Source organism: Galeopterus variegatus, unplaced genomic scaffold (genome assembly GCF_000696425.1).
Source record: "Galeopterus variegatus unplaced genomic scaffold, G_variegatus-3.0.2 Scaffold209, whole genome shotgun sequence".
NCBI classification, from domain to species: Eukaryota; Metazoa; Chordata; class Mammalia; order Dermoptera; family Cynocephalidae; genus Galeopterus; species Galeopterus variegatus.
The window spans coordinates 569,288-589,701 of NW_007726320.1; the positions used below are offsets into that span (position 1 = coordinate 569,288).

General features: G+C 40.9%; 1 protein-coding gene across 2 annotated transcripts in view; it reads left to right on the top strand.

Annotated features, from left to right (window-relative positions):
* The window catches only part of MACF1 (microtubule-actin crosslinking factor 1), a 352,523-nt gene that overhangs the window by 285,026 nt on the left and 47,083 nt on the right, over window positions 1-20,414 (top strand). Inside the window, exons 53-60 of one of the 2 annotated variants that reach the window (XM_008565851.1) lie at window positions 11,605-11,766; window positions 11,963-12,133; window positions 12,965-13,131; window positions 16,298-16,457; window positions 16,807-17,133; window positions 18,111-18,195; window positions 18,715-18,956; window positions 19,616-19,822. In XM_008565851.1, coding sequence (XP_008564073.1) covers window positions 11,605-11,766; window positions 11,963-12,133; window positions 12,965-13,131; window positions 16,298-16,457; window positions 16,807-17,133; window positions 18,111-18,195; window positions 18,715-18,956; window positions 19,616-19,822 — 1,521 coding nt within the window. The remainder of the gene's footprint in view (window positions 1-11,604; window positions 11,767-11,962; window positions 12,134-12,964; window positions 13,132-16,297; window positions 16,458-16,806; window positions 17,134-18,110; window positions 18,196-18,714; window positions 18,957-19,615; window positions 19,823-20,414) is intronic. The other variant, XM_008565852.1, reaches the window with a different exon arrangement.

Here is a 20,414-nt window from a genome sequence, read left to right on the forward strand (position 1 = left end):
GCGGGCCGGGGACTGGCGGCGGCGGGGGAGGCGGCGCCCACAGCACACGGGACTCAGCTGCCGGAGGGGCGAACTAACTTCCTGAGCGCGGGACCTGAGGCCGACGCGGCCGGGAGCCACCTGCCAGCCTCCGGTGAGGCGACCCTGGCCCTCGGGGCGCGCGGCATGGCGCGGGGGAGCGGGCCTTGCTGAGCTAGCCCCTCCGACAGACCCTCGGCCACTGCTGCAGCCTGCACACCTTCCGAAAGGCCCGGCGCGGGGCTCCACTCTCCTTGTTTTGCTGCCACGGCGTAGGGTTGGCCTGGGAGCCACAACAATGCCATGATGTTTTGGAGACAGGAAGCTCCAAGCTGGCCCCGAATGAAGGACTTCCTGTGTTTAAAGTTTCAGGAATATCCGCCGACCAGCCCAGTTCAAATGCAAACACCCCAACTAGGGAGGGCGAATGGCTAATTCAGACCAGCTGGACTCTCAAGGGCTGGAACTGAGGATAAAATGAAAGGAATTCTTAGGAGCTTGGGCCATACTTGAAGACTAGAGAGGCTGGTGCCATTGTTGTTAAAGGACACCATCGGTGTAAACTCGCTGCTTCCAACTGCTTCAGTGAGAAGTGAGTGGAACTAGATATTGAATACGACTTGTTAATATCAGATGATTTTTGCTGACTGAACTCGAAAGAGCAGTGCTCTTTTAAAAAAATAAAACCAGAAGCCATACTAGGAATTATTTTGTTTATTGATTAAATTATACCATTTATCTGTCTGCAACTATGAGGCTGCTAGCCTGTGAGGGAAAAGCCGTTTGTCTTAGCGCTTCTTCCAGAATGGTTTCACAGTGGGACTTACAGGACTTTCTGGAGGGCAGATGCAATTGGTGGTTTGGGGTTTGAACATGTAAAAGGATTTATAACTTACGTAGAATGTTTTTGGGGGGAACCTGTGAAAAAAACTTTTGAAAGATTGATGGTTCGTCTTAATTGAAAAAGTATGGGTAAGCCACTCAGCAGACCAGACTGCTTAAGGCGGAACCCCACCTGCCTGGGGAAAGGAGAGGAAGAAGATGGCTATATAGAGGATTGTTATGTTCCACAGCGGTCTATATATGATACAATGAGGATAAATGAACAAATTGACCAGGGGTCGAAGCTTAACCAGACTTCAAAAAGCACCATGGAAAAGATGGAAGGAAGTACTATATCCAGTAATGGTACTTTAGGAGCGGCATCTAATGTTTTTGAATCTAGAGCCCCAGAAGGCAAAAAGCTGGACGAGAGAATAATATTTGATGCACTAAAGCTAAGCAGTGATGTGCAGAAGTCAGCACCTGTGCCACCCAGAAGGCGGCCAAATGCAGAACGCAAAGACAATGTTAACAGAAGATCATGGAAGTCTTTCATGCCACCCAACTTCCCAGAATTTGCAGAAAGGATGGAAGCTTCTCTTAGTGAGGTTTCAGAAGCTGGTGCTTCAAATCCTTCCTTGCAAGAGAAGAAGGAATCCAGTTGTGCATTAACAGAAAGTTCTGGTAATTTGGACCACAGGGAACCTCAGTCAGAGTCAGTAACTCTGGAACATGTGTCCAAATCCATAGGTATTCCAGAAGTGCAGGATGTGAAAAACTTAAGTGGAGACTGCCAGGACTTCAGATTTCAGCAGCACAGTGAGAGCTCTCCCCATGAATTCCATCCTTTAGAATCTGAAGCTGCAACAGCAAATGGTAACACAGACGTAAGGCAGGAACACAGATTCTCAAGTGCAACCTGGCCCAGGGCCATGAGAAGTTCAGCTAAGGGAGGCTTCAGCGAGGAGCAGCACCCCCTTCGGGACACAGCCTGTACTGTGGAAATACCACCTCTCTCCCCTTGTCTGAGTGAAGAACTGTTGGATCCAGAATTGCATCTTCTCATAACCCCTACTCTGAGAGAGAAAACAGAGTCTGAGCTAAAGTTTGAGGAGGATGAGCGATGGATTATGATGGAGGCTGCGGAGGAGTGGGAGGAAGAGAAATTGTTGCAGAGAGGAAAGACTTTTCTAATGGCAGATGAGAAGAACAGCCTGACAGATATTTTTGAGGAAAGACAACAAGCAAATAGAGTAGCAGTGGTGGAGGATGGAGCCGACTGTTTAGATACTGTCTTGGGGACTTTTGACCACCTAGCTCTTGGTCAGATTTGTTGCTCTGATGACCTACACAGAGCTAGGGACCAGTTGGCTTCTGTTCCTAAGGATATACCTCTGGATTGCAGTATTGTTCTTACAGGTGAGGTTACTATAGATGAGGTGAAAAACAGAACTGCTCAGGGGCTAGTGGGTTTTGTTTCAGATTTGGAATGTACTGTTGGTTCTGTTGATGCAGAACAGCTGTCGGACACAGATTCGGTGCAGATGTTTCTTGAACTTGAAAAGGAGTGTTTGTGTGAAGAAGTAACTCCTCTAGTTGAGCTGCAGAATCAAGCCTCTTCTGAAAGGCCAGCCCCATCCCAGGATGCAGGAAATTCACTTGTAATTAGTTGTTTTCCAGGGGCTGCCTTAGAAAAGGAACAGCATATAGGTCTTTTAAATGTAAAAGTAAAGGACTATGATACTGGATTGGATTGTGAAAATTTTAATGCCCTGGATTCTTCTCAGGTGCCTAATGCTATGGAATTTATTGCCCACTCTGATATCATGAGGGACACTCCCACTTTCGGCAAGGAGGAGTATGAAAAAGTGCCTTTTAGCTCCAAGACTGCAGGAGAATTTAAGTCTGGACACCCAGTGGATCTGGAGTCACTGGGAAAGCTGGACCAAGGAGGATTGCCAAACTCTGTTCACAGGGCTTCTCGTGAAGAAAACTTATCAGGTGTTATTGCTTCTGAGCTGGCCAAAGAAAATGGCAATTTGTCCCAGGTAGACTGCAGTCAAACTGAGGGGAATGTTGAGGAGTGTATTGAGAGACTCCCCTTCAGTTTTGCTTTTAACTATGAACGAGCAGATGTTACCACAGGACCTGAAGTAGTATTATCATATGATTCAGATTTACTAACAGATGAGACTCATTTGGAAAGTGAGAAGGGAGCTGTTAATCAAGAAAATAACAGTTTGACATCCTTAGGAAGTATGAATTGTGAATTGTCCATGGAGAAAGTTTGTGATGAGGATGGTAAGGCAAAAGAGCTGGATTATCAAGCCACGCTTTTGGAGTATCAAGCCCCAGCACATTTTCATAGAGACTTCCCAGAGCAGGTCTTTCAGGATCTCCAGAGGACGTCCCCAGAGTCAGGGATTCTGAGTCTGCACCTGCTGGTTGGAGAACTGAGACATAGTAGAGACAGAGTGGAAACTGTGAATGATATGAAGCCTAAGCTGAATGTAGCATCATCAGAAGGAGGAGAGACAGAAGTGAAAGATTCAAATTCATTCCTAAGTATCTTTCTAGAGAAACAAGTTACCAAGGATAGTAATGCTGAACCAGTTTTAGAGGAAAGGATACCCATCCTACAGAGGCCTGCCCCAACTGCTGTAGTGCCCAGTGTAGAAGATGCCCTTGATGCTGCAGTGTCCACCCCAGAGGACAATGCCTCAGTTGCTGCAGTGCCTGCCCCAGAGGAGGATGCCTCAGCTGCTGCAGCACCTGCCCCAGAGGAGGATGTCCCAGCTGCTGCAGTGCCTGCCTCAGAGGGAACTGCTGTAGCTGCTTCTGTGGTGCCCCTCCCAGAGGAGGACAGCTCAGTTGCTTCAGTGACTATCATAGAGGTGCATGTCAAAGCTGCTTCAGTAGTCATCTTAGAGAAGGATGTCACAGCTGCTCCAGTATCAGCCCCAGAGGGGGCTGCTGCCCCAGCTGTTGCAGTGTTCGTTCCTCAGGGAACTGCTCCAGTTGCTTCAGTGTCCTCTCCAGAAGGAACTGCTCCACCTGTTGCAGCGGCTGTCACTAAAGAGGATGTACCAGCTGTTGCAGGGTCCTCTCCAGAGGGGACTGTTCCAGCTGCTGCAGTGCCCATCACAGAGGAGAATGACACCCCAGCTGCTGCAGTGTATTCTCCAGAGGAACCTGATAATCCAGCTATTAGAATGTCTGTCTCAGAGGGCTCTTCCACCCCAGCTGCCACGGTGCCCACCCCAAAGGAGCCTGCCTCCCCAGCTGCTGCAGTGCCTGCCCCACAGGAGTCTGCCACGCCAACTGCTACGGTGCCCACCTCAGAGGAACCTGCTGCCCCAGCTGCTGCAGTGCTCACCCCACAGGAGCCTGCCTCCCCAGCAGCTGCAATGCCCACCCCAGAGGAGCCTGTGGACCCAGTTGCTGCAGTGCCAGCTCTGGAGGAAGTTTTCCCCACTATATCCTTCCTGGGAGATACTGCCCACACTGATTCAGTGCCTATCTCAGAAGAAGGAACTCCTGTTCTAGAGGAGTCTTCCCCCGCTGGAATGTGGATCAAGGAGGACCTTGATTCCACAGCATTTGGAATAAAAGAGGTGACCAACACAGTGCTACATGGGAAAGAACTTCTGGCTGTAACTGGTGGATTAGATTCAAATGAGGTAATTGTTGCTCATTTTGATACTGGGAAGAATCTAGAGAGTAAAGTGAGATTTGCACTTTCTCTGTTCTGGTTATGAGAAATTGGGCCCTCTGGGCTTAAAGTTTCTGGTCTTTCTATTGAGTTTGTGGGGAAAGCATCTTAATTTTGTCCGGTGAAAAACTTTATAATTCATGTTTCTTTTTTTATTGGTCTTGATAAGCTAAGACCAAGGAAAACAGGGATATAAACAGTTGTTAGTTTACCTTTTAGAAGATTACTAGCAGGAAAGGGTGATTCTGTTTTTGAAATAAGCAAACATGTTCTTTCCTAAATCAAGAGACTGCTTATCCTATTTATTTATTTACTTACTTATTTATGCCCCCCCCCGCCCTCCCACCCCCACCTGAGAGACAGGCCCATTGACTGGTGTTGTCAGCAGTTCGGTGGAGGCCAGAGTGTGAGCTTTGGAGTGAAACCTGGGGTACTTCTTAACCATTCTGGGAAAAGTAGTTAGATATCCTGAGTCTCTAGTTTCCTCATATGTTGTGGCAGAACTCTGCAAGGATGAAATGAGATAACAGGTTTAAATCTCCAAGCTTATAAGATTTCAATCACTGGCCTTGTCTTTTTCCCTTCAAATAGATATGTTCGTTAGTTGAAAGCATTCACTAGCAGGTTGGGTAAAAGCAATATAAAGATGTGTGCATAGCAGCTTTTTTTTTTTGTCTTTTTTGTCTTTTTCCGTGTCCGGCAACGGATCGCAACCCTCAGTGTTGCCCCCATACCGGACCGGGGACCGGCAACGGGATCGCAACCCTCGGCGCCGCACCCACGCCTCGCTCAGCCAGTGAGCGGGAACCGGTCTGTATGTGGGATCCGAACCCTCGGGCGGGAGCGCTGCCGCGCTTCCCAAGCGGCGCACTATCCAGTGCGCCACCGGGCCGGCCCTTTTTTTTTTTTTTTTTTTTAAAAGATGACCGGTAAGGGGATCTTAACCCTTGACTTGGTGTTGTCAGCACCACGCTCAGCCAGTGAGCTAACCAGCCATCCCTATATGGGATCCGAACCTGGGGTCTTGGTGTTATCAGCACCACACTCTCCCGAGTGAGCCACGGGCCGGCCCCATAACAGCTTTTTAATGCAAATATGTATTTCTTAAAGCCAGAACTAGGTATAATCATGTCTATTAAAAATAAAGTATAGGTATTTTAGTCATCTTGTCAAACAGCTTTTATGGCCTTAAGCATATCACGTTGCTTTCCCAGACCACTTGTTTCTTAATCTATAAAATAAGAGAATTGGACTAAATGTCCTCCTGGGTCTCTCTTAGCTCTGAGATTTTTAATTCTTAGAGAACAGAATGTGTTAGGAAACAGCTGGGAACCGTGCTTCATATCCTTGAGCCCTCCTAGTCAAAGGAATTTGAGAGCAGCAACTTTCTACAGTTAACTACCCAGGTGTCAGTTGGTCAGCCATAAGGAGCGAAGGAGTTAGAGGTTTAATCTAATACAGTCAGGGAGAAATAAGAGAGCAGGTTGTTTTGATTTTACTCCATCCCCAGGACCCAAGACAGTGCCGCCTTAATAGTAGGCTTTCACTATTGAATGAGTGGCTGAGTGAATATCAATTACCTGGAATATCTATGGACACTATATGAAAGATGGGTTTTCTCATCCACCCCATTGCAGAGCCTTTCGGGGCATCCTTAGTCGGCTAGAACACCAATTAAACATGCAGCTTACTAGCAACAAAATCATTTTGGTTGTGTGCCATAGCTGCCTACTCCTGCTTAGCTAAGTGGTGATGGTTTTACCTTAGGCTTCACTAGTTATTTTGTAATGTAACGTCTCATCAAATTAGGATGCATCACCTTTCAGATTGATGGATTTTGTTTCAGTTTTCTGAGTTTTATTGAATTTGGGATTGACACTGAGATCCCAGTAGCATCAGTTTCTGGGATCTGTTTCCTCATCTGCAAAATGAATAGATGGGTCTAGGTAATCTCTAAGGATCCTTCCAGCTACAAGAGGTAGTCATTTTATGAACTATTGCCTGGTATAAATGATAGGAGAAGGAAATGGTAGCCCAGCTGCAAGGTTGTCCATCAGTGAAATGTCATTACTTTATGAAATATCTGGAAGCAGCAGATGCCTACATCTGTGTACAAAAAAGGAAAGATCTAAGTCATAGCCCCAGCCAGGACTGTTAACCAATGACAATGTAAAGAGATTATTTTGAAAATGTTTGTTGAAGCAAAACACATGATTATAGAGTTAATGTGAGTATACAGATTTGCTAAATTGGTGAAATATTTTTAAAAGTTTTTCCAAGATGAGAGATGTATGAAATTCATTTCTTCCTTTTTTAAAAAATAAATAAGTAAATAAATAAATGACCGGTAAGGGGATCTTAACCCTTGACTTGGTGTTGTCAGCACCACACTCTCCCAAGTGAGCTAACCGGCCATCCCTGTACAGGGATCTGAACCCATGGCCTTGGTGTTATCAGCACCACACTCTCCCAAGTGAGCTAACCGGCCATCCCTGTACAGGGATCTGAACCCATGGCCTTGGTGTTATCAGCACCACACTCTCCCAAGTGAGCTAACCGGCCATCCCTGTACAGGGATCTGAACCCATGGCCTTGGTGTTATCAGCACCACACTCTCCCAAGTGAGCTAACCGGCCATCCCTGTACAGGGATCTGAACCCATGGCCTTGGTGTTATCAGCACCACACTCTCCCAAGTGAGCTAACCGGCCATCCCTGTACAGGGATCTGAACCCATGGCCTTGGTGTTATCAGCACCACACTCTCCCAAGTGAGCCATGGGCCGGCCCCTCATTTCTTCCATTTTTAAGAGGGTTTCTAGAGGCAGCTGAATCTATCATTTTTATACATGAACACTTAGAACTCAACAAGTGATCATACCTGGAATGTGATTTAGAATGAACTGCTTTAGATCCTGTGTTTGTATGAACCAATGCATGAACTAATGCACATGTGGGTAAAATAGATATAAACTTTCTAATTTCTAATAACACAATTTGGTAGAAGCGAAATGACAAAACTTGTTTGCTATTTCTATAGTGGTATCCAACACTGACTGAGAGCAATCTGTGGTTATTTTACTCCTCCACTCATTTATAGACTTCCTCAGTGTTATCCCCAGTCCCACTGGTTCAAGAGGAAGAAAAAAAACTTTTGTATAAAATAGGGATTCTGTAAAATTGAAATTTGCCAAGGGAGTCTTTTTAAGCAAAAATTCAGGAGTGCCACAGTCCCAGTTCAGTGCTTGAATGCTCAGCTGATCAGGAGAACCTTCATGGGTTTGTTTGTTTTCCCTAACACCATGTGTATACAAGGATTCATTTACTCATTGAATATTTATTGAGTACCTACTCTGTGCCACACACTGGGCTCCTGCAGGGAATAGAATTGGCCTGATCCCTGCCCTTGTGGAACTTATACTATAGTTGGGGAGGCAGACATTAAGCAAAAAAGGACATAGTAAATATACAGTTACAAACTGTGGCAAATGCTTTGAACAAGAAGAGATGTCATGGATTTAAAGATAATTGGATGCATTCAAGATATATTTTGGAGGTAGAATCAACAAGACATGATAATGGCTTTTGTGTTGGGGATGAAGGAGAGGGAGTTATCAAGGATGACTTTTAGGTTCTGACTTGTACTACTGAGTGGATGAGAGCTGTAGTAAATTGTTGACTTAGGGGAGAACAGATTTTGAGTGAGGGGGAAGTGGGAGATAACATTCCATTTTCAAACTTAGGTTCGAGATACCTGTGGTTTATTTGTATGGAGATACTAAGAAAGCAGGTAGATGTATAGATTCGAAACTTGGAAGAGAGATATAAATTGAGTCATAGCATTTATCATCATTAATATTTAAACCCATGGAATGGATGGAATTGCCCAGGAATTATATAGAATGAGAAGAGGGCCCAGGATTGACAGCTTCCTTTCATCCCCACCCCCAAAGACGTCAACATTTGAGGTCTAGAAGAGAAGGAGAAAGAGAACAAAGGAGATCAAAAAAGGATGTCAGCGGGCCGGCCCGGTGGCGCACTGGATAGTGCGCCGCTTGGGAGGCGCGGCGGCGCTCCCGCCGATGTCAGGATCAAGCTGGGAGAATGCAATATCACCAAAGATAAAAGTGCCTTAAGAAGTTCTTTTGGAAATTTTCTGTTTTATGTACCTGTTGCATCTTATAGTCTTGCAGTAATTTTTACTAGTGTAGTGCCTGGAAAATGTCTGCTAGTGCTGCTTAGATAATAACATGGCATAGTCCCATTTCACTAGCAGTGTGTGAAATACTAAGCAGTAGGAATTTTAATGTATCTGAAAGCACTGGTTTTACAAAACGGCTTTGTTTAGGAGTTGAGAGAAAGGAGCAAGTGTTTTCAAATTTAATGTTCTGTTCGCTTGTGTTCAAAATAAATATCAGGTAATATTTACCTAGAGGTGCTTTCATATATTTTTCAACTTCTGAAAAATGATGAGACATATGAGGGTATTCAAAAAGTTCATGGAAAAATAGAATTGAAAGATAATACAAATATTTTCATGAACTTTTTGAAGCATCCTCGTATTCTTATTGACTCCATCAACTTAATCCATAGGGTGGAGGTGAGAAACAAAGGAAGGAATATCTAATGCTTCTATAGAGAATGATTTTAAACAAAGTAAATCAAAATTTTTTTTCGTGATCCATAAAGACAAACACAGGTGTATATTCAAATTATTAAAGAAGAATTAGTTCTGTCATATGAAAGGTTTTTTTTCCCCTTTTTGTCTTTTTTACTGACCGGTAACGGGATCGCAACCCTCGGTGTCGCGCCCGTACCGGGGACCGGCAACGGAATCGCAACCCTTGGTGTTGCGCCCACACCGCGCTCAGCCACTGAGCGGGAGCCGGTCTCCACATGGGATCCGAACCCTCGGTGGGAGCGCCGCTGCGCTCCCAAGCGGCGCACTCTCCAGTGCGCCACTGGGCCGGCCCTGAAAGGTTTTTTAAGCTATGTAAATATTTCAGTTTTCTGTATCACTTATAGCACTGTCCAATAAAACTTTCTGCAAAGATGGTGATATTCTCTGTCCATGATCCAGTACAGTAGGCACTAGCCACATGTGGCTAATGACAACATAAAATGTGACTAGTGTGACTGAGGAACTGAATTTTTAATTAAATTTAAATAGCCACCTGTAACTGCTGGCTACCATATTGGACAGCATACAAAGAATTTAGATGTCAGTTATAGTTTGAGACAGTATTTCACTATTGGTGAAAGGGGTCCTTCAGTGTGGACTTCACATCTTTCCTCCATACGTTTGGTTTTCTTCCTTCTTTTTTTTTCCTTTTTGTCTTTTTTACTGACCGGTAATGGGATCGCAACCCATGGTGTCGCGCCCGTACCGGGGACCGGCAACGGGATTGCAACCCTCGGTGTTGCGCCCGCACTGCGCTCAGCCAGTGAGCGGGAACCGGTCTCCACATGGGATCCGAACCCTCGGCGGGAGCGCCGCCGCACTCCCAAGCGGCGCACTCTCCAGTGCGCCACCGGGCCGGCCCCTGGTTTTCTTCCTTCTTTGCCTTTCCAAACCTGCCTGCCCATCACCACCACCATTTTGTTACACCAAATCAACTTTAAACTTGGGAGTGCCCTACCCCACCCCGCCTGCTTTTTCTTCAGTGAAAACATCTTTAATGTTACAAAATGGAATTATAGCACTTGCTTTTTCTGGGAACCCCGTTGTTAGAAAAACAGTTATTTTAGCTGAACCGCCTTGTAGTGTTGCCTAACAAAATATGGTATAATCAAATTATAGTATAAAATGAAGTGCACTTGTAACCTTCCTTTTTCAGTGTTCCCTGGGGCTTTCCCTCCTGGTGAGTCACTTATCCAGCCGTAAACCATTCTTTCTAGAATCATATTCCTAATCCTAGTGTGATCTATGGTCTCATATAGACCAAAATTGGTCTTAGTCAAACGTATCATTTTCTTCTACATTTATTTTTGTCCTCTTCCATTTTCTGTCATCCTCTGGCGTTAATTGACTTACCTGTCTCACTGAAACTGAAAGAACTTTTTATGAAAGAAAATAGATTGGAAATAAGTCCAGGCTAGTGGAATATGGCTGATTTTATCCTTCGATAATTGAGAGAAATCTTATCTTAGGGACAAATATTTTTTCCCTTAATACCCTTTCAGGGGCAGAAGTACCATTCTCTTCTCTTTTTGTTTCCTTTTAGAAATGTCTAAATCATAACGGATCCTAATTGTAGTAGAGAAAAGTATGCATATTGTTTGTTATACTTGTTCACGTAGCTTTAAAATTCCTGGTGAACATAGATATACATTATCTTAATATTAGTATTTTATATATATATCTGTATCTTACTCAGAGAATGTGTCTGAAGTTGTTAAGGACATTTCCCAGCATTACTGACCTGTTTCCCTTTGTAATTAGAAAAATACCGTTTCAGGATTATTGGCTGTGTGTGGTCTGTGGCCCTGGAACAGAATGGAGTTCAGTGGCCACAGAGGGATTAAGCTGAGGTTGGCGTTTTTCACATTGTTGATATGTTTTGATCAATTGAGTTAGTCCTACTCAGAGAAGAGCATCGTCTATAATCAGTGGTCAGTTAAGGCTATTCTCCAAGATGTTTTTCATCTTAAATACTAGTCATTTGGTATCATTCTTCCCTTTTAGGATTTATATACATTGCAGTTACTTTTACGATATTTTGAAGTTGATGCTTCTTTATTCCCTATATTTTTTTGCATTGAAAATTAATCAACAAATTAAAACAAGCAAAAAACAAAAAACTCCTATGAGTCATTGGTTTAAATACCTAAGTACTGTCATAACTCTCTGTAATTATGTGTCCATAGGAGGATATATTAAAATATGAAATCACATATTTCCTTGATACTTTACTGTGCAGATGACTTGTTTTTTCTTTTTATTCCTGGTCCTCCTTTATCAAATCATAAATCTCCCAAGAATAACCAGTCACTGTGTGGTGTGGAGGGTCTAACAGCCTTAGATTAAATTTTCTTTTGGCTTGTAATTATCTAGATGTTCCAGAAAGAACAAGTGGATCCTCTTCAGATGAAATTACAGCAGGTGAATGGACTTGGCCAGGGATTAATTCAGAGTGCAGGAAAAAACTGTGATGTGCAGGGTTTAGAACATGACATGGAAGAGATCAATGCTCGATGGAATACACTGAATAAAAAGGTGAGTGGCAAGTGGGTAACAAGTGTATTGGGAACAGAAAGCATAGAAAACAGACATCTAAATCCAAGGTTTCCCTGGAACCTGAATGCAAATAAAAATTTAGCAGTTGCAATCTATAGTTCCTAAAAGGAGGTCAGTAGTAATTTAAAAACTGCTCTCTCCCTTCTCATAATGAGCCTACATGTCTGTGATACAGGTTGCACAAAGAATTGCACAACTACAGGAGGCTTTATTGCATTGTGGGAAGTTTCAAGATGCCTTGGAGCCGTTGCTCAGCTGGTTGGCAGACACTGAGGAGCTCATAGCCAATCAGAAACCTCCATCTGCTGAGTATAAAGTGGTGAAAGCACAGATCCAAGAACAGAAGGTAGGGAGAATGTTGGGACAGTGAACTGGAACAGCCCTAGGGAATGGCAGACAACACATTTGCTTGTAGTTTAAGGAGCAATTCAGGAATTTTAGTAGAGTCCTATCCTACTTTGTGTCATCCTGAAAAGAAAGGTGGAAATTGATTTTCATCTTTAATCTACTAGTTTACTGTGGCATACATTAGACTGAACAATTTTACTTGTTCGTATATTCTATTTTAATGTTTCATCCACAGCTTTATGTTAAGAGGTTTGGTGTTTTCAGGGTTAGCAATATTCTAAATAATGTATGTTGTGTACAAAGTTCTATCTATACTTTTGGTTGGTTTAATTTCTATTTCAATGGATTTTCCCTTTTTTTTTTTTTGTCTCTTTTTAAAAAATTTATCCCAAAGGAGATTTTATTTTTTCTAACTTTATTAAATTGTAATTGGCTAATAAAAATTGTATGTATTTATACTGTACACGTGATATTTTGACATATGTATACATTGTGAAATGATTACCATAATCAAACTAATCAACACATCCCTTATCTCACATGTTAACTGTTTTTCAGTGTACTTTTCTCTTAGTTTGAAGGATATTCCCTTTTAGTACCATGATGACAGTTGCTACTCCGTTAAAAAAACTTGTGTGTGAAAAGCTAATGTGGGTGGTTGGAACTATGCTCTTATCTCATGTTTTTGCCTCAAGGATAATAAAAAGTTCTATTCAGTTAAGCTTAGGATTTGTCAGGGCGGGGCTTTTTTTTTGTTTTTTCTTCCTATTTCAGATTTTAAAATGATCATGTATTATCACTTTTCATTTTCTTTAAACGTATACAATAGTTGCTTCAACGGCTCCTAGATGATCGAAAGGCCACAGTAGACATGCTTCAAGCAGAAGGAGGCAGAATAGCCCAGTCAGCTGAGCTGGCTGATAGAGAAAAAATCACTGGACAGTTGGAGAGTCTTGAAAGTAGATGGGCTGAACTACTTAGCAAGGCAGCAGCCAGGTAAGGCCAAAGGGATTTTGAGGAAAGGGTCAGAGGTTTGTTTTGTCCTATTTTTTACGTACTATTACTGAAGTTCTGAAAAAGCTCCTGGATGATTCATATAGTGCTTTGGAAGTTGTTTAATGGCTTTTATTTGAAGAGGGATAAGTTTTTAGAGATGATCCTTAGAATCACTCTCAGCTACTCATAAATTTCTGAGAACTGGAAGACTCATTACTCTGTGTTGTTGTTCTGCTGCAGTTTCAAATCACAGATGCAGACTCCTACAGTCCAGCCAAATTATTTTTTGAGTTTTTGAAACAGATTTTTTTCGCCTTCATATTTATAAATAATGCTTTTGATACTTGGAGCTGAAATTTGTCATCTTCCTTTTCTTTTGGCTTATCCTAAAGTTAGATGTTTTTGCATTTAGGAGCTAGTCTGTGGTTCTGTTAAATATATGGGCATTCAAGCGGTACATAAACTTTCTCCAGTAAATAGTCAAAAGATAGGCAGTACACTTTATTGTATTCTTTAGGTTTTCTAGTTAGCCAATGGCAATCTTCAAATAACTCCCTCTTCAGTCTTACTTCCACTTGCCCATGACTTGCTTATTTCTTATCTGAATTGCAAAGTTTGGCTTGCCCATATTAGTGGGAGAAACAAAATTGAAAGAATTTAACTTATTTTTATTTCCAGGTTTGCATTGCTTTTTTTCCCCCCGCTCTGTTTCCATTAATGATAACATTAGTCTTCCAATTACCTGGGCTTAAAACCTCAACCCCACTTTTCCACTTTTACTCTTTTCTTTATACCTCATTTGAGCCCCATTTCGGTCAGGATGCTGTCCATTTTACTTCTACAGTGTCTTTCCTGTACATCCCATTTTCTAATTCCCACTCTGCTACCTTAGTTCATGACTTATCAGCTCTCACTTGGGCTACTGAGGTAGCTTCCTGTCTAACCACTACTCTCTACTGCCACTTACTCTCAGGCCTCCCTCTTCCCATACCCCAGCAGTATGTGAACCTTTTTGAAGCATACTTCTAATCATATCTTTCCATGCTCAAGGACATTTAATGGCTCCCTGTTACCTATAAAATAAAATCTAAATTCTTTAACCCCACCTTCAAAGCCCTCTGCTATTTGACTCTAAAGTACCTTTCTTAGTTTTCACTATTATTTTTCTCTCTCCTTATGTTATAGGTAAAGTAAACTATATTTTGTTCTTTAATATATTCTGTCAGTTTCCTAACCCTGTGTCTTTTCTGATGGTGTTGCATCTTCCATGAAGTACTTTTGTCCATCTCCCCTTTTTCTGTAAAACTTCTCTTTATTCCCTCAGCATAGAATAACTTCTCCTACCTCTAAACTGCCATAACTCTTTGTCTGTACCTTGTATTGTGGTCATTATTTTATGTACTTACCTCTTTGGTCCATAAACTTCTTGAAGTCATAATTTGCTTCTAATGTATCTTTTTATGACTTTTTCCTTCCGCCCTACTTGTTTCCATCCGCCCTACTTGTTTCCATCCTCCTACGCTACCACAAAGGTATTTGAAAAAGTTCATAGAAAGATTTGTATTATCTTTTAATTCCATTTTTCCACAGACTTTTTCAATTACCCTCGTATAGTTTCTGGGCCAGTGTTTTAAAGAGAACCACCAAGAGTAATTTCATTTGTTACAGACATTTTAAAGGCTTTTATTTGGATTTAAAAATTTTGGATATGTGATGCTTCTAAATTATCTTAGCTCTTCTTTTTGATACCCTAAATCTTTTTTGGCAAGCATTGGGGGATAGGCAGTTGGCTGGTAAGGGGATCTGAACTCTTGACCTTGATCTTGTAACACCCAGCTCTAACCAACTGAGCTAACCAGCCAGCCCCCTAAATCTTACTGTATTGAGTTCTTTATTAAACTTTCAGATTTCAAAATCAAGATGAGTCAGAAAGACATAGAAATTAGAGACAAATTTTTAAAAATGAAATTTTAATTTAATAATCTTTAATGTATGTTTTAGTTGCATTAATTAAAGATATATTTTGAAGGCTGGCATAAACAAACTAGGAAAGGAAATTCTATACTTAGGATGCCACTTAAAAATGATAGCATCTAGAAATATGTTTTTCTTTATATTCAAACATAATTGAATTTCCAGAACTAAAATGCCAGATATTTTTCATTAAACCATTTCTTACTAAAGTAAGTTTGTCAGAGTGTAACCAGCAGAGGACTAGCACAAAGTAGGTGTTTGGCAAAGGTTTGCTGAATGAAAGTGCACCATATACTCCCAGGCCTTTTCAAATGGCTTATTGTTTAATCTGTTCTTTAGTAATTCAAAGTCAAAATTATAGCCTTTCATTATTAATCTGTGTGCTCATACAGATAGTTGATTTCCTGTCTCTTTCATGTCAAGCTGCCTCCAACATTCAGGCTTCCTCTCCCCTTTGTAATTTGATGCTTTTAATCTGTAGCGTACTTGAAATTCAAGCTTAGTATGGATGTTATATTAAATAAAAGTTCAGATTCCAAGTGCGCTGTAAAATCCATAGTTTTTGGCTGCTATTAGTGTTGGCAAATCAGGCAGTCTGAGGTTTCATTTTTTTCCTTAAATCTGGATTCAAAGTTACGTTCCGGGGCTTGAATACTAGAAGCCTGACTGGATTTGCAGGAGATGGGAGGGAGTTCTCGTTTATAGAACTGGTACTGCCTTTGCTCTTCAGATACTCTCTTCACTCACAAGTGAAGTAGCAGAGACAGAGAAATGAAGACTCATGATTTTTTGACTTCTTTAAACTGTATTTTGGTCACATGCTACATTCCATTTTCATATGTATCTTTGTGGTATAAAGGAGAAAGAGCATTAGAAGATCTGAATCTAATCCTCATTCTACTGTTGCTACTCACTGGGTGATAAGACAAATCTTTCTTTAAGCCTTCAGTGTCATTTTTTTCTTTATAATAGTAGGATAATTATTCTGCCCACCTTATAAGTTTATAATAGAATCAGAATAAGATAATGCTGTGAATATCTTTAAAACAGCAAAGTGCTAGATAATGTGTGTTCTGTTTACTGTTGGTGTTTAAACTGTACCTGATAAAGATTGTTCTTTTACTGTATATAGTACTATTAACAGTCTTAATGTGACTTTCTGCCTGAGCAGCTTGTTCTATATATTTATTAGGCAAAAACAGCTGGAAGATATCCTGGTTCTGGCCAAACAATTCCATGAGACAGCTGAGCCTATTTCTGACTTCTTATCTGTCACAGAGAAAAAGCTTGCTAACTCAGAACCTGTTGGCACTCAGACTGCCAAAATACAGCAGCAGATTATTCGGCACAAGGTAGGAAATAGTTATGATGAATGAAAACACAAAACTTGAAATAGAAATTCTAGAAATTAGAAAATTGCCTGCAGCATTCTAGATGTGTTTTGTGGGTTTTTTAAAGTTTTATTTAAAATATTATCAAATTATTATGTGGAAAAGTCATTTCCTTGAAGTAAAAATGGAAATTGAGTAATAGGATACCATCAGAAAAAACAGTTTTTGTTCTCAGTTTTTATATTATTTTTGCCCTTTGGTAGGTGATTTTTTATTACTTAATTTGTTATATCATTTGTTATTCATTGTCTCATATTTATTTTTCATTTATTTTGTTTCTGTTATTCATTTTTTCCATCTGGATTTCCAGGCTCTGGAGGAAGAAATAGAAAACCATGCAACAGATGTGCACCAGACAGTCAAAATTGGGCTGTCTCTCTCCTCCCTGACATGTCCTGCAGAACAGGGGCTGCTGTCAGAAAAGCTAGACTCATTGCAGGCCCGATATAGTGAGATTCAAGACTGGTGCTGTCGGAAAGCAACCCTGCTTGAACAAGCACTGTCTAATGCTAGACTGTTTGGGGAGGATGAGGTGGAGGTGCTCAACTGGCTGGCTGAGGTTGAGGACAAGCTCAGTTCAGTGTTCGTAAAGGATTACAAACAGGATGTCCTGCAGAAACAGCATGCTGACCACCTGGTATTCATGTTTTTCATTCTTATTTGTTATGTTACTAAGTTATTTTATAACTTTGATTTGTATTTCTCTTTATTTCTTTTTCTTTTTTTTCCCTTCATTCTAAACACTTCAACTTTATTTTATATACGAGTGCATAGTGTATAGACTTGGTGCTAAGGATTAATCCGTTTTTGGATGAGTCCATGGAAATACTTGTATTTAACAAACTGAGTGAGTAATTCTAGAAGACAGTACAGGGTATAGTTAAGGGCCACTTCAACTGTAACTCGTGATTTACATTGTTAGGTAGTGTATCACTCAGTTTCCATTTGAGTAGTTTTATGAAAGGTAATGTACTTTAATAAAACCAGATATATCTAAATAGTGCCCAGAATTTGATCATGTAGTTATAACTTTTAGAACATTTCTTGGAATTTATATGCTCAAATTCCAGGGATTCTGTGTTATCTTAGTAGAAAGAAGAGTTTGCCTTTTTCATTTCATTTTTATGAGATCTCTTTGCGGGCTGGTAAAAATAGTCAAATCAATTTTTTTAATAATGTAAGATTCTTTGGCTTCATTGACTGAAAATATAGGGAGAGTTTTTAACCAGGATCCGTATGGTTAAGTCAATTTAAGTTCTTGCCGACTTTCTTCTCTTCAATTTTCTGTCTTGTTCTTTATTTTGGATAAAGTAGATATTTTTGCTGAATTCCACTTCTACATTTCTTGGGCTCAGGTTTGATACCAATAGATTGGTATAGCTGATTTAATCCTAAATCTCTTCTCATCCAGCACAAAGGAAAGCTTGCCTATAAGTATCTGACTTAATTATTTTGAATAATCATTTGGGTAACCAAAGAGATAATGAGGGAATCTAATATTTGATGATTAAATTGGTATTTATCTCTTTACTTAAAATTTAGTCTTAAAGGTCTCACATTTCTTTCCTTTTGTTGTACCGTAATTTTGGGATTAATGGTATTCTTTCCTTTCAGGCTTTAAATGAAGAGATTGTTAATAGAAAGAAGAATGTAGATCAAGCTATTAAAAACGGTCAGGCTCTTCTAAAACAAACCACAGGTACTTTGAAAAGTGCATCTCTTAGCACATCTGTGATCTCAGACAGTTTCATATCCAGGGGAAACAAGCACTCTGCATTAGCCATTTCTCTTTGTATATATGAGAAGCTTAGTATTCACTGATAACCTGTGAATATTCCAGGGAGGCTGATAACCTGTGTTCCTGTTTGCTGCTACACTTTTGAAAACCTAAGAGACTTAGTTGTTTCCCATCTGGTTATGGATGATAATTCCCCCTGCCCTCCAGTATGTTCAATGCCACCATTCACTGAAAGGTGCTAGAAACATCTAGAAACACCTGCAATTGAACTTAGACCTTAATCTCACAAGTGACTTCTTATCAAGTAGAAGATGTATTTTATTTCCCATTTACCCTTAGTATGAGATGTTAAGTGAAATCAGTTCCATAGGGAGAGGGCATTTATAAAATTTAAGCTCTGATTCAAAGAAAGAGGGATTAAAGGGACTCCCTCAACCCCATATCTCTTAAATATGAATAATTGTGTGCTGTCTTCCACAGGTGAAGAGGTGTTACTTATCCAGGAGAAACTGGATGGAATAAAGACTCGCTATGCAGACATCACGGTCACTAGCTCCAAGGCCCTCAGGACTTTAGAGCAAGCTCGACAGCTGGCCACCAAGTTCCAATCTACTTATGAGGAACTGACCGGGTGGCTGAAGGAGGTGGAGGAGGAGCTGGCAGCCAGTGGAGGACAGTCTCTCACTGGGGAGCAGATACCCCAGTTTCAGCAAAGACAGAAGGTGAGCTGTCATTTCACATTGTAAAAGGAAAAAAGCGTTTCTTCTTTGTCAGAATCCTTAAGTCTCATCACTTTAACCTTAAATCTAAACCAAAAATTTCTGCCTGCCTCCATTCTGGTTTACTCATGTACAGTATGATTTGACATAAAAGCATACATAAGAACACTTGTTATGTATGGACTGAAGAAGAAAGAAGTTGAATCCCAAATCCCTAGAAGTTTGCTTCATATGTAACATTTTATAATTTACCTTCATGTTTTATTCTCTAAAGAGTGCTTCATGATTACATTCGATTCTCCTGCAGGATCTTGTGCAGTTCTAGATGCACAGAAATACTGTGTAGGTACTTGTTAAGTTAAATACCCATGAGTAAATCATTATTTATCATTTCTATTGAAATAAGGAGAAAAAGGAAAGGAGCACTGTTTGTTTTACCGAGAGACTGGCTCGAGAATTCTTGCAGATGGTTCTTAGTAAGCAGTAGCTAAGCCTAAAGTCAAGTTTCAGAATGATTGAAAAATTTGAGACAAGAAAAAAAATAAGGAAGGAGGTCAGAACCCTGCTGGGATATGTGGTAGAGGTAGCACTTTCCACCCAGCACAGCTGCTAATGTGCTTTATTTAGCAAGGTATGGCCTGAAAACTTTTTTCCCTCCCTAGGAATTAAAGAAGGAGGTCATGGAACACAGGCTGGTGTTGGACACAGTGAACGAGGTGAGCCGTGCTCTCTTAGAGCTGGTGCCCTGGAGAGCCAGAGAAGGGCTAGATAAACTTGTATCTGATGCCAACGAGCAGTACAAACTGGTCAATGACACTATTGGACAAAGGGTGGACGAAATTGATGCTGCTATTCAGAGATCACAACAGGTAATGTTTATAATACCTCTGCATTAATATTTTAGGCAATGGGGATAGATGTGTGAGGTACAGTACTGTGACCTACATAAATACAAGGCTCAGGAAAGAAAATAATGAAATGAAGTTGATACCACAAACATTTCAGTGATGGGAAGTGATTGGGTGGAAGTTTGTGAGGATGAATCCAGGTTTCACTCAAAATACTTGACCGCTTTTAGTAGAGAAGAATCTATGTAAGGCCTTTCCTTAGCTAATGTCCTGCTGAGCAGGTTGATGGTAATCAACCAAAAGGTCCAAATGCATCACAGTCTTAGTTTGACATAATCAACTGCCTTAGCATCTGATGGAAGAGGGGAAGGAACCAAGAACTATAATTACTATCAAATATGCAAACCAAAATAGCAGAGCCATCCAAAATAGAACCCTCTCAGTAAACACAGGTGTCACATTTCCCTTAATCTTTTTTCCTTCCTGTTTTCTGGAAAAAAGTTATTTGCTTTTCTCTGTAGCTGGGTACACACCTATTAACATGCCATAGCACAAAAAATTAGTACAACATCACTCCCTGGGTTAATAGTGATAAGCAAATGCTTTCTGAACC